This window comes from Phyllobates terribilis, unplaced genomic scaffold, assembly GCF_046119375.1.
Source record: "Phyllobates terribilis strain yellow unplaced genomic scaffold, ASM4611937v1 Scaffold_10__3_contigs__length_209671492, whole genome shotgun sequence".
Lineage (NCBI taxonomy): Eukaryota > Metazoa > Chordata > Amphibia > Anura > Dendrobatidae > Phyllobates > Phyllobates terribilis.
Window position 1 is genome coordinate 141186932 of NW_027362770.1, and position 13722 is coordinate 141200653.

The following is a 13722-nucleotide window of genomic DNA, read 5'->3' on the forward strand; positions in this document are numbered from 1 at the left end:
AATAAAACGTTCAAAAATGAAACAAACTGCTTTCCTGTGAAATATGTTAAGGAACTTCCTTTCCAGGGTAAAGACTTGTGTATAAGGTAAAATAAATAACCAAAAACATAAATACTCCTCCACACCTGGGGCTATGTTCACAAGTAGCATTTTTTATGCGTTTTTGCACTTTTGTATTGCTTTCAACCATGACAAATGCATTCACCGGGAAATGTCATTTTAACATTTTACAACCTTATCTGGCCATGTGCTGTGTGACACATGCATACAGTGCTGAAAAGACATGGGAACAGCATGGGGAAGACCCCTGGAAGCATCTCTGACACCCAGGTTACTGCCTAAAAGCGTGCCCATCAGAAGTGATCCTTGCCGCATCAGAAGATGCAGACTTGCAACTATCTCCGTGCAAGTCCTTGTCCCAGGGCAGTGTTCAATTGTACCTCCCCCATTCCTTGCAACGCAAGCGCAAGTATGCAGCCTGCCACCCACCCACCCCCAGGCTGCAATACCATACTGCTAGCTTGCACTTGAAATGGGGCCTTTTATTTTGGAGGAGGCTGAAGCTGGCCACTACCTCATGACTGCGTAGGCAGCGAGGTCTCCATACTCAGTCCCCAGCCGCCACTATTTCTCCTGGGAACTACCCCCACACTTTTCTTAGCTTGGCCTGCTTTAGGGCAGCATTGGACGAGCCCACCAGACAACCAGACTCCTCCAGTGGGCCCTGGCTTCTCCATCATGGGAATTGAGAGTGACAAGGTGAGGAGCATGATTATGATGATAGAAGTTAGCATCTGCTTTGTTTTCTTGGAATGCAAGCGTAAGTGTGCAGCCTGCCACCCACCCGCCCCCAGGCTGCAATACCATACTGCTAGCTTGCTTGCACTTGAAATGAGGCCTTTTAGGCTTGTGGAGGCAGACGCCGGCCACCATGTCATGGCTGCGTCGCCGGCCGGGTATCCATACTCAGTCCCCAGCCGCCCGGCGGCCGGGTGTCCACACTCAGTCCCCAGCCACCAGGGGGCGGCCGGGTGTCCACACTCAGTCCCCAGCCACCAGGGGGCGGCCGGGTGTCCACACTCAGTCCCCAGCTGCCCCTATTTGTCCCAATGCGCCTTATAAACAAGCGCGCACACCAAAACATTACCTGTGCCCTCCCCAGTGCATTTAGTGGGAAGGACAGCCTATTCCGCTGTAGTGTGTGCACGCCAACCCCCTGTTCATGGCACATGCAAAGATGCCTCCCGCCCTGAACCTGTCGTTGCAGACTTGCAACTATCCCCGTTCAAGTCCTTGTCCCAGGGCAGTGTTCAATTGTACCTCCCCCATTCCTTGCAATGCAAACGCAAGTATCCAGCCTGCCACCCACCCACCCCCAGGCTGCAATACCATACTGCTTGCTTGCACTTGAAATTGGGCCTTTTAGGCATGTGGAGGCGGAATCTGGCCACCAAGTCATGGCTGCGTCGGCGGCCTGGTATCCATGCTCAGTCCCCAGCCACCCGGAGGCCGGGTGTCCACGCTTGGTCCCCAGCCGCCAGGGGGCGGCCGGGTGTCAATACTCGGTCCCCAGCCGCCCCTATTTATCCCGGTGCGCCTTATACACAAGTGCGCATACCAAAACATTATCTGTGCCCTCCCCAGTGCATTTAGTGGGAAGGACAGCCTAACCACAAACACGTGGACAAGTGAATGTGGCCAGGGATGGTCCATCTCACTGACGCCTTTACACTGGGTTAATATTGTGGAAGAAGGGACACAGTTGGACACTGGGATGCAACACGTCCTCCAGACATAGAGGATTGCGGGTCCTGGGTCAATCAGGCTTCAACACAAAGTTCAGAAGGTAGACAGCAGCAGTGGTCGGCCTCCTACACAACAAGTAAATTATTCATGATCATGAGGCCATCCATCTCCTTAGCTTTCTGTTCCTTGGAATGCAAGCGCATGTATGTAGTAGCGGCTAGGCCTGAGGTGGTCAGCATTTTGGCGCATATCCTACCTCCTCCGAGGATTGCTGGATGTTTTCCTACTACTATCCCAGTTCTATGACTCCCGTTAAAACAAAGCTTCAGGTGATGAATGATGGATGAGGTGGTGGCAAAGGAGAAAGAGCAGGAGGAACAGGGACCATTCACATCAATATCAGGCCAGTCAACCACACATGTCTTGTAGGATATGTTTCTGTACCAAAAGGAGCAGTTCGGCTACACAGTTATAGGGCATACAGTAAGTGCAATGCCTACCAAAAATTTTGAGGCACTCCAATGCCCCTTGGAAATGACATGGAGGTCAGAGAGCCTTAACTAAACCGTTTTTTCCATTTATAGCAACTGGGTCTCCTGTGCACTGTTGGCCTAAGCAGTGAATGGAAAAATTATGAGGAACTGCAATGCCCCTTGAAACAGACGTGGATTATAGTGTACTAAAAACCTTCAACCCATTATTGGGGAGTGGGTCTCCCTTAGTGTTCGCCTATGCATTGAAAAGCAAAAGCTGACTAAAATTAGGAGGAAATGCAATGCCCGTTGGAAGAGTCGTGTAGGTTAGAGGTAATTAAAAACAACATTTCAATGCCCCTTGGAAGAGCTGTGGAGTTCAGAGTGGTTTAACAAGACGGTTGAAATGCCCCTTGGAAGAGACGTGGAGGTCCCATTGGAATAAAAAGACAATATCAATGCCCCTTGGAAGAGTGGTGGAGGTTACAGTGGAATAAAAAGACAATATCAATGACCCTTGGAAAAGACGTGGAGGTCACAGAAGCTTAACAAGACGATTTTAATGCCCCTTGGAAGAGACGTGGAGGTCACAGTGGTTTAACAAGACGGTTTTAATGCCCCTTGGAAGAGACGTGGAGGTCCCAGTGAAATAAAAAGACAATATCAATGCCCCTTTGAAGAGTGGTGGAGGTCCCAGTGGAATAAAAAGACAATATCAATGCCCCTTGGAAGAGTGGTGGAGGTCGCAGTGGAATAAAAAGACAATATCAATGACCCTTGGAAGAGACATGGAGGTCACAGTAGCTTAACAAGACGATTTTAATGTCCCTTACAAGAGCCATGCAGTAAAGCATATTAAAAACATTATTCCCATTATTGGGGAGTGGGTCTCCCATAGTCTTTGGCTATGCCTTCCAAGCAAAAGCTGCCAAAAATTAGGACAGAGGAACTTGCAATGCTGGCAACACGGACCACGGTCACCCTGGTGGTATAGTGGTGGTGGAGGCTGAGGATAAGGATAAGAGTAAAAACAGCCGAAATCAGGAAGCGTATACCCATGTGTGGGTGTGAAGCGGTGCATGGGAATACACCTCCCGAAATAACACAGTGGATTTGACTTTATGTTACTCTGCTGTCATTTGGTGGTGATGAGAAGTCTGGCCCAATCCAGCCCTTGTTTATTTTGCACTTATCAGTTATAATTCCCCCAGCGGCACTAAAAACACGCTCCGATAACACACTAGCGGCAGGGCAGGCCAGGACCTCCACGGCGTAGAGAGCGAGTTCATTCCAAGTGTCCAGCTTGGATACCCAATAATTAAAAGGCACCGAGGAATCACGGAGGACGCTGGTACGGTCGGCAAGGTACTCCCTCACCATCTTTTGAAACTTTCCACTCCTTGTGAGAGTACCCCACGCCTCAGGGCCTATAAGCTGGGCGGGTCTCAGAAAACTGTCCCAGAACATTGACAGTGCTCCCCTGCCTCTGCTGGATTAGAGTTGCATCTCTCTTGCCTGTACGTCTTGGTTGGTCAACGAACTGTGACCTCTGCCGCTAGCATGTTCAGATTGGAATTTTTTTAACAGTTCTGCAGCAAGGGCCTTCTGGTACTGCCCCATTTTTGTAGACCTCTCCACCTCAGGAATAAGAAAGTGAAATATCTCCTTGTAGCGGGGTCTAAAAGTGTCACCAACCAGTAATGACAGTCACCCAACATTTTGACAACGCGAGGGTCATGGTTAAGGCAGCATAACATAAAGTCAGCCATGCGTGCCAGACTGATAACGGGCAAGACTTCCGTGTCCTCACCAAGATGACGACTGACCATGCTCTCCTCATCCCCCCTGTCCTCAGGCCACCCACGCTGAACCGACAGTATGACAGTTGTACAGGTACTACCGTCTACAGCGCATGATACCAGCTCCTGTTCTTCCTCCTCCTCCTCCTCTCCCTCATTGTCCCCCAATGCACGTTGGGATGAGATGAGGCTGGGCTGTGTGTAATCGACCGCTACGGCTTCTTGATCCATCTCATCATACTCTGGCTGCAATGCCTCCTCTTTAATTCTCTGCAGAGAGAATTGCAAAAGACAGACAAGTGGGATGCTCACACTAATGATGGCGTCATCGCCACTCACCATCTTGGTGGACTCCTCAAAGTTTGTCAATATGGTACATATGTCAGACATCCAGGTCCACTCCTGAGGTCCTATGTGTGGAGTCTGACCTGAATATCGACGGCCTTGTGGCAGCTTGTACTCCACAACTGCTCTCTTCTGCTCACAAATCCTTTGCAACATGTGGAGGGTAGAGTTCCAACGTGTGGGGACATCACACACCAGTCGGTGTGACGGAAGCTGCAAATGCTGCTGCAACACAGCAAGGGCGGCGGAAGCTGTAGCTGACTTCCGAAAAGGAGCTGACAGGCGGCGTACTTTGACAAGCAGATCTGGCAACTCGGGGTACGATTTAAGAAACCGCTGAACCACAAAGTTAAGCACATGAGCTAGGCATGGTACGTGTGTGATCTCACCTCGCCTCAGAGCCGCCACCAGGTTACGGCCAATGTCACACACGACCATGCCTGGATGTAGGTTCAGCGGTCTCGGCCACAGATGCGCCTGCTCTTTCACAGCTGTCCACAACTCACAAGCAGTGTGAGGTTTCTCACCTAAGCTTATGAGTTTCAGCACAGCCTGTTGCCACTTGGCTGAGGCAGTACTGCAGTGCTTCCAGCTTGTAACTCATGTGGTGATATCTGAGATGGAGGCTGAACATGAGGAGGAGGAGGAGGATGAAGCGCAGGAGCTGTACACTGTGGGGGCAACTCTGATTGACATAGGGCCCGCAATCCTCGATGTGGGGAGGATGTGTTCCGTCCCAAGGTCCGACTGGGTCCCGGCTTCCACTATGTTTACCCAGTGTGCCGTCAGGGAGATGTACCATCCCTGGCCACAAGCACTTGTCCACGTGTCCGTTGTCAGGTGGACTCTCCCAGTAACTGCGTTGTTGAGGGCACGGCAGATGTTTTGGGACACGTGCTTGTGTAGTGCGGGGATGGCACACCGGGCAAAATAGTGTCAGCTGGGGACAGAGTACCAAGGGACGGCCACCGACATAAGGTTGCGGTAGGATTCCGTCTCCACCAGCCTAAAAGGCAGCATATCCAAAGCAAGCAGTCGTGAAATGTGCGAATTTAGGACTGTGGTCTGTGTGGCGTTGGCTGCGAATTTGCGCTTTCGTTCAAAGGTCTGGGATACGGACAATTGAATCCTGCAGTGGGACGTGGACGTTGATGCTGTTTCTTGAGAAACTGCCATAACAAGTGAAGACTGAGAGGAGGGGGCATCTTTGCATGCAGTATGGACAGGGGATTGCCTTGCACGCACAACAGGGAGTTCTCTTACACGCACAACAGCGGAAGAAGCAGTGGTGACACCCGCTGACACTGGTCGTGGACCCTGGGTTTCGCCCCACAAAGTAGGGTGCTTTGCTGCCATGTGCCTGATCATGCTGGTGGTGGTCAGACTGGTAGTTTTGTCACCCCTGCTGATGCTGGCCTGGCAGGTAGAACAAATAGCCCTTTTTGGGGTTATCAGCAGAGTCTTTAAAAAATATCCAGACTCTGGAAGACCTACCGGTTGTACTGACAACGTCCCTCGTGTTGGTGTTACGGGGAACGGTTGCCCGCCTTCTGTGTACGGCCACCACACTGCTTCTTCCTGCCTGTTGGGGTACTCTGCCTCCCTCACCCTGTGTGCTACAGGCCTCGCTCTGCGTGTCCTCCTGCCACGTTGGGTCAATTACTAGATCATCCACCACCTCCTCCTCTTCCACTACCACGATCCTCCTCCTCACTTCATGGCAATTGTGTCTCGTCTTCGTTCACCTCTTGTGACAAATTGCCAACGACGCCTTCCTGTGGCCGTGGCTGTTCAAATATTTGGCCATCGCTACATGGGATCTCCTCTTCCACCACTTCAAGCGGAGCAGGCGAGGGGCCCAAATATGGAAATGGACCAGTGAACAGCTCTTCAGAGTGTCCAAGTGTGGGATCAGTTGCTGTCTGACGACACTCGGCATGGTGGGAGGAAGGAGCATCAGGGTGAGGAGGAGTATGTGGTCGAGACTCACGGCTACTAAACTTGACCATGTGGAAGACAGACTGGAGGTGGCGGTGCCCAGGTAACTGGAAGTATTATCTACTATCCAATTAATAACCTGTTCACACTGATCAGTTCTCAATACTGGTGTTGTTCTGTGCTTCCATAGTAATTTGGTCAAGAACTGGGAGCGAGAAGATGTGGCTGTTGGTTGTGGCACATTTTCACCTTGGCCACGGCCCCGTCCTCTGCACGCACCATCACCAGAACGTCCACTTCCACGTCCCTTGCCACACGCCTTGCCCATTGTAAATGAAGTAAAATAGCTTACACTCGCTCTATCAATGGCAAAAGGGTAATAAAAAGGAGATTTGAACAGTGGAAGAGGAAAACCACAGTTCTAGTTCTCTGGCCTACACCAGAATCTTTTAAACAGATATATTTGTGTCTGAACAGTCAGCGAGACACTCAAACTGTTTTTTTTTATGGAAAAAAGGCAAAAAGGTGGATTACACCCAGATTTAAACCGTGGAAGAGAAAAACCACAGTTCTAATTTCCTGGTGTATACCAGACTTTTTTAAATAGATATATTTGTGTCTGAACACTCACAAACACACTCAATTTTTTTTTTTGGGGGGGATACCAAAAGGTTAATAAGACGGGTATTTGTACAGTCTGACTGAGGGGAAAAAAAAATAGGATTTAGATGAAAAAAAAAGGATTTTTTCCTGGCCCCTGAGACCTGGGGCTAAGTCTAGCAATTTGAGCAGCAGCAGCACACAGGACTGTAATGCAGTGTTTGTTGGTATAACCACTGCGTCTCCTATACAGCCTGCCTGCCTGCCTGATATCTGGGATGAATATTAGTCCTGAGAAGGACAATTTGTTTGATTTTTCAGGCTTCAGAGACCCTACACTAACTATTTCACAGTATAAATCTCTCCCTAGCTCAGCAGCACTCTCCCTACACTGTCTGATCCGGAGCGACTGTGTCCAAGATGGCGGCGCCTGGTTTTAAATACTCGAGGTGACGCTGTGCGTCCAGCCAATCACTGTAATGCCCACAACCAACATGGCTGCGGCATTACAGTGACTGGCTGGCAATCCCTGCATGTTCATTGGCTCTGTAAAGAGCGCCAAACGTGCAGGGCGGAGACCCGATCTCCCGCCCGAGTAACCCGGAAATGCTCGGTGCTCGCCGAACATCCCGAGTAGAGAGATGCTCGGGCGAGTACCCTACACTACAAATAATGCAAAATTTTCAATGAAAATCAATTACAAAAATGATTTTTTTAGCCAAAAACAGATGCATTTATGTAAGAAACAAAAGTGGAGAACCACTTTAATCCTATGTGTCTCCATGGGAACAGACTACAAAGAAAGAATGTGTAGTCTGATTCTGCAGCTTTTGATATTTATTCTACTTCTTACTAACATGCAATCAATAAATCAGCAGAAAATAGGGGGAAGGGTGGATGGAAAAAGGACATCTCTATCAGGGTTTGTTTGTAATCCGTTATAATGGAGAAATACACATTCATCTGCATAGGAGCTGTAAACACAAAACGGAAGATTTTTTTTTTTTTTTTACATTTTAGATGCACTGAGACAATAAGAAATTAAACTTACAGCCATAAAATACTGAAAATACAGTTAGGGAGCTCAGAAAATATCGACGTGATGAATAATGATGCATTTTCGTACACACTGAGGGTCAAACAAGAGGTGGACGATGAGAAAAATAAAAGCACGGAGCGGCCAAATCCAACTGTGCGGCTGCCGGCTTTGATCTAATATTGAATCCCAACTACAGAGACCTCACACGGTCTGTACACGGCGTTACGTTGCCTGATAAATCCCACAACATGGCCGAGTACGTCTGATCCTCACAGGCAGCCGCAGGGTTATTTCTACTAGAGCCTGAAGAAGTGATTTCCCAAGTGTCTCTGATGTAGGCAGAGAAGATGCCAGAACAAGACGTCAGGAGGGCACTTGGTTTACTTTCAGCGGTGATCTTAAGACATGTTCAACATTTTCTTACATTTTCTCTATAAATATGCATCTATCTATACATATATATATTATTTTCTAAAGTGCCAATGACATGAAATTCTCCCCAGATGTCAGTAACAACCCATCCAATCCACACAGGCAAAGAAATCAAACCATAGATGTCCATAAATTAAGTTATGTGTAATAATGAGAAATGACACAGGGAAAAAGTATTGAACATATGAAGGAAGAGAGGTTACAAAGCTACGGAAAGTCATAACACCAGCTGAAAGCTGTCAGTAATTTGAAAACAATCCTGCCACTTAGTGACAAATAATATCAGCTGGTTCAACTGATGGCCTATAAAAAGGTGTCACACACCTTTTTGTGTTGGGTAAAACCAGTGAGCTTTCTCAAGACCTTTGCAACCTTATTGTTGCAAAACATACTGATGGCATTGGTTACAGGAGAATTTCTAAACTACTGAAGGTTCCAGTGAGCACTGTTGGGGCTATAATCCGGAAGTGGAAAGAACATCATTTCACCATAAACCGGCCATGACCAGGTGCTCCCCACAAGATTTGAGACAGAGGAGGGAAAATAATTATAAGAAGAGTTGTCCAAAAGCCAAGGACCACCTGTGGAGAGCTACAGAAAGACCTGGAATCAGCAGGGTACAATTGTTTTAAAGAAAACTATTAGTAATGCACTCAACCTCCAAGGCCTGTATGCATGCTCACCACGCCAGACTCCATTGCTGATCAAAAAGCATGTTCAAGTTTGTTCTACAACATTTAGACAAGCCTGTGAAATACTGGGAAAATATAGTCTGGTCAGATGAGACCAAAATTGAACTCATTGGATGCCATCATACACACCATGTTTGGAGGCCAAAAGGCACTGCATATCACCCCAAAAACACCATACCAACAGTAAAGTTTGTAGGTGGGAACATCATGGTGTGGGGCTGTTTTACAGCATACGGCACTGGCAAACTCCATGTAATTGAAGGAAGGATGAATGGACAAAGATAAAAATCTGCTGCCATCTACCATGATGATGAAGATGAAACGAGGTTGGACATTTCAGCAAGACAATGATCCCAAACACACAAACAACTCACAATTGGTTTCAGAGAAAAAAAATAAAGCTGCTAGAATGGCCGAGCCGATCACCTGACCTGAATCCAAGAGAAAATTTATGGAAGGAACTAAAGCTCAGAGTTCATAAAAGGAGGCCACGGGACCTTCAGGATGTGAAGAGTGTTTGTGTGGAAGAATGAGCTAAAATCACACCTGAGCAATGCCTGCGACTAGTTTCTCCATATAGGAGGTGTCTTGAAGCTGTCATAAACCAACAAAAGGTATTTGTACAAAGTAGTAACTAAGTTTCATTAAGCCTGTACAATACTTGTTCCCTGTGTCATTTCTCATTTATACACATCAATTAATTCATGGACATCTATGGTGTGATTTCTTTGCCTGTGGGGATTGGATCTGGTGAAAATTTTACGTCAATAACAACATTTACTTAGAAAATTGGTGACGTGTTCAATACTTATTTCACATGGTGATTATAAAGAGCAGACTAAAGACAAAGAGGATCCTGTGAGCACCGCGCCCTTGTAAAGACTATAAAAATTAGCACTTAATAAAAAGGCCCACATCTCAGGAATCATATGGCGGATTTAAAAAAAAAATAAAAAATGAATACTCTGGAGAGCAGTGGGAATAAAATAAGAGCAAAAATTGTTCACATTTGACCTGGTGACAGGTCCTCTTTGAGGATGGAATTTTATCTAGGAAGTTTTACACTAGGACATTTTAAAGGGGTATTACCTTTCTCCACCTCTTCATCATCATCAAACTCTTCCATTGAGAACACTTCCTTCAAGGACTCCAGCTCTTGCTTAAGATCGACCAGTTCTTCTCCCGATAGCGCCCCAATAATGGACTTCACCTGAGCATGCAAATAACAAATTAAAGTTCTTCTATATGGGTCTCAGAGGATCAGCCACTTTTAAGTCAACACAAACTAAAGGGGCTATCAAGGATTATTTTCATGTTTTCAGTCCCAAAAAATCCCTTCAAAGTGCCGTCCACAAAGTATCTCGGTCCTGTCTAACTTGCTGTGCACTGCCTGTTGTCAAGAGCAATCTGGCTTTAATATGGGAGGAGCTAAGTCAGATTAGCAGAAGTGGGGGGCGGGTCTTCCCGTCGCTACGCGAAGTCGGGGCGGGTCTTCCCGTCGCTACGCGAAGTCGGGGCGGGTCTTCCCGTCGCTACGCGAAGTCGGGGCGGGTCTTCCCGTCGCTACGCGAAGTCGGGGCGGGTCTTCCCGTCGCTACGCGAAGTCGGGGCGGGTCTTCCCGTCGCTACGCGAAGTCGGGGCGGGTCTTCCCGTCGCTACGCGAAGTCGGGGCGGGTCTTCCCGTCGCTACGCGAAGTCGGGGCGGGTCTTCCCGTCTCTACGCGAAGTCGGGGCGGGTCTTCCCGTCTCTACGCGAAGTCGGGGCGGGTCTTCCCGTCTCTACGCGAAGTCGGGGCGGGTCTTCCCGTCTCTACGCGAAGTCGGGGCGGGTCTTCCCGTCTCTACGCGAAGTCGGGGCGGGTCTTCCCGTCTCTACGCGAAGTCGGGGCGGGTCTTCCCGTCTCTACGCGAAGTCGGGGCGGGTCTTCCCGTCTCTACGCGAAGTCGGGGCGGGTCTTCCCGTCTCTACGCGAAGTCGGGGCGGGTCTTCCCGTCTCTACGCGAAGTCGGGGCGGGTCTTCCCGTCTCTACGCGAAGTCGGGGCGGGTCTTCCCGTCTCTACGCGAAGTCGGGGCGGGTCTTCCCGTCTCTACGCGAAGTCGGGGCGGGTCTTCCCGTCTCTACGCGAAGTCGGGGCGGGTCTTCCCGTCTCTACGCGAAGTCGGGGCGGGTCTTCCCGTCTCTACGCGAAGTCGGGGCGGGTCTTCCCGTCTCTACGCGAAGTCGGGGCGGGTCTTCCCGTCTCTACGCGAAGTCGGGGCGGGTCTTCCCGTCTCTACGCGAAGTCGGGGCGGGTCTTCCCGTCTCTACGCGAAGTCGGGGCGGGTCTTCCCGTCTCTACGCGAAGTCGGGGCGGGTCTTCCCGTCTCTACGCGAAGTCGGGGCGGGTCTTCCCGTCTCTACGCGAAGTCGGGGCGGGTCTTCCCGTCTCTACGCGAAGTCGGGGCGGGTCTTCCCGTCTCTACGCGAAGTCGGGGCGGGTCTTCCCGTCTCTACGCGAAGTCGGGGCGGGTCTTCCCGTCTCTACGCGAAGTCGGGGCGGGTCTTCCCGTCTCTACGCGAAGTCGGGGCGGGTCTTCCCGTCTCTACGCGAAGTCGGGGCGGGTCTTCCCGTCTCTACGCGAAGTCGGGGCGGGTCTTCCCGTCTCTACGCGAAGTCGGGGCGGGTCTTCCCGTCTCTACGCGAAGTCGGGGCGGGTCTTCCCGTCTCTACGCGAAGTCGGGGCGGGTCTTCCCGTCTCTACACGAAGTGGGGTCGAGTCTTCCCGTCTCTACACGAAGTGGGGTCGAGTCTTTCTTTCTACACAGGAAGTTGAGGCGGGTCTTTGTCTCTGCACCATAAGTGGGGGAGGGTCTTTGTCCCTCTACAGGAAGTGAGGATGGATCTTAGTCTCTCCACAGGAAGTGAGGGCAGATCTCTCTCTCTACAGGAAGCTGTGGATGGTCTTTGTCTCTCAGTTACTGCTCTCCTTTCCATTATCCCGCATAGAAGCATAACAGAGTTGACTATTTGAGTTGGGGAGAGGCAAAACCATGGCAGGAGCAATGTATGCTGGAAAGTGAGGGAACGTAAGTTCCAGCATCTATAGCACTGGCAGAATGCTAATGAAGAGGAACCTCCCACTCAAAAAGTGTGGATGCTAAGTTACAGAATATGAAAGTCGGGACAGTTACTGGACATATCTAATTGGCATGTGCACCAAAATCAGTCTTGCGTTATTTGGGGATGAGGGCAGACCATGATTTGTACAGATTTTTGCGTGAAAGGACAGGCATGCTTTCACATTCCTGCCATCAGTAGATGACAGACGGTGTAATTCCATGATGTGACACGCTCAGTACAGCCGGATAGTGAATAGTGACAGCAGAGAGATTACAGCTACCTTTCCTTCGCTCTCTTTGGACAGCATCTCCAGCGCCTCGAGGTGGGCCAGCCCCTGATACTCATCAAATAACAGTCCATAGTGCGCTCGTCGCTCCGTCTCTGCAGTCACCTCGCCGCTGACCCGCTGTTCTTCGCGTTCCTTCGCTTCTCGTAAAACCTATGGGGAGTGATGGAAGAGAAGTGACACCAGCAAAGCCGGATCCTGTGCAATTAGGAAGACATCAGCTTTTTCTAGATAAGAGTCGCCATGTAGAGTCCCCAATAAATCCTGCGAATGAAGGGGTCTCGGAGAAACTTTAGCACTATGCACCATTCACTGTTCTTCCCTCCACAGCAGCGCTCAGACCATCCGGCTGTGCAGGAAACTGCTGCAGATCTCTGGTTGGAATAGTAATGTTACCATCACAGCAAGTAGCCTTGACCTACGTGGGACAAAGTAGCGTTCCTGTTCATCAGTCCTTTGGTTTTTTTGAAGCCCGGGTCTCCTTCTGCGATAACGTCCATGGTCTTTTTGCCAATAAACTCCAAGGCATCGAGCCCTCCGGTGAGCACGGTCTTCCCCTGCGGCAGGGACCAACACATCATATTTGGCAAAAGGTGATTAAACATTAACAATATCATTTTCATTACAAAGTACATTGTATTAACCCCTTAGTGACTAGGCCTGAGCGGCCATTTTTTATTTTTTTCCTTGCCTCTCCTTTTTTTTCAGAAGCCATAATATTTTTTTTCCATTGACTTGGCCGTACGAAACTTCTTTTTAAGCAGGACGCATTGCAATATTTTTCGTGCCGTTTAGGGCTGCATATAACTTCCAGTAGAATTTACATAATTTTTCTTTGCAAAGCAAATATAGAAAAAAAAAGCTATTTTTTGTTTAGATTTATTGTTAATTTATATATTTCCACACAAAATAACCCGTTGAATGCATTTAATTTTTTTTGTTATATAATATATAATAAAATGTATTTTATATTTAACAAAAAAAAAATCAGATTTTTTTATTGTGGTGACTTTTTTTTTTTTAATCTCTTTCTGGTGATTTATACAAGTTTTTACTTTTTACATAATTTGTTCCTCAAGGAAATCAAAAAAGATCTATGCAGAATATTTTTCCCCTGTAACTAGGGTTCCTATGGATTCCACAGTTACAGTGGGGAAAAAAACAACAATAAAAGAAACAAAATATTCTGCATAGATCTCTTTTTGATTTCCGTGGGGAACAAATTATGTAAAAAGAAAAAAAAAGTCCCCACAACAAAACAAATTTAT

At 48.5% G+C, this 13722-nt stretch overlaps 1 protein-coding gene across 1 annotated transcript in view; it reads right to left on the reverse strand.

Moving 5' to 3' along the window:
• FAM114A2 (family with sequence similarity 114 member A2) overlaps positions 1-13722 on the reverse strand; it is a 35615-nt gene that overhangs the window by 8752 nt on the left and 13141 nt on the right. The window contains exons 6-8 of the mRNA XM_073649849.1: positions 12877-13011; positions 12449-12607; positions 10154-10274 (exon numbers count right to left, since the gene is read on the reverse strand). Of these exons, the coding sequence (XP_073505950.1) occupies positions 10154-10274; positions 12449-12607; positions 12877-13011 (415 nt within the window). The remainder of the gene's footprint in view (positions 1-10153; positions 10275-12448; positions 12608-12876; positions 13012-13722) is intronic.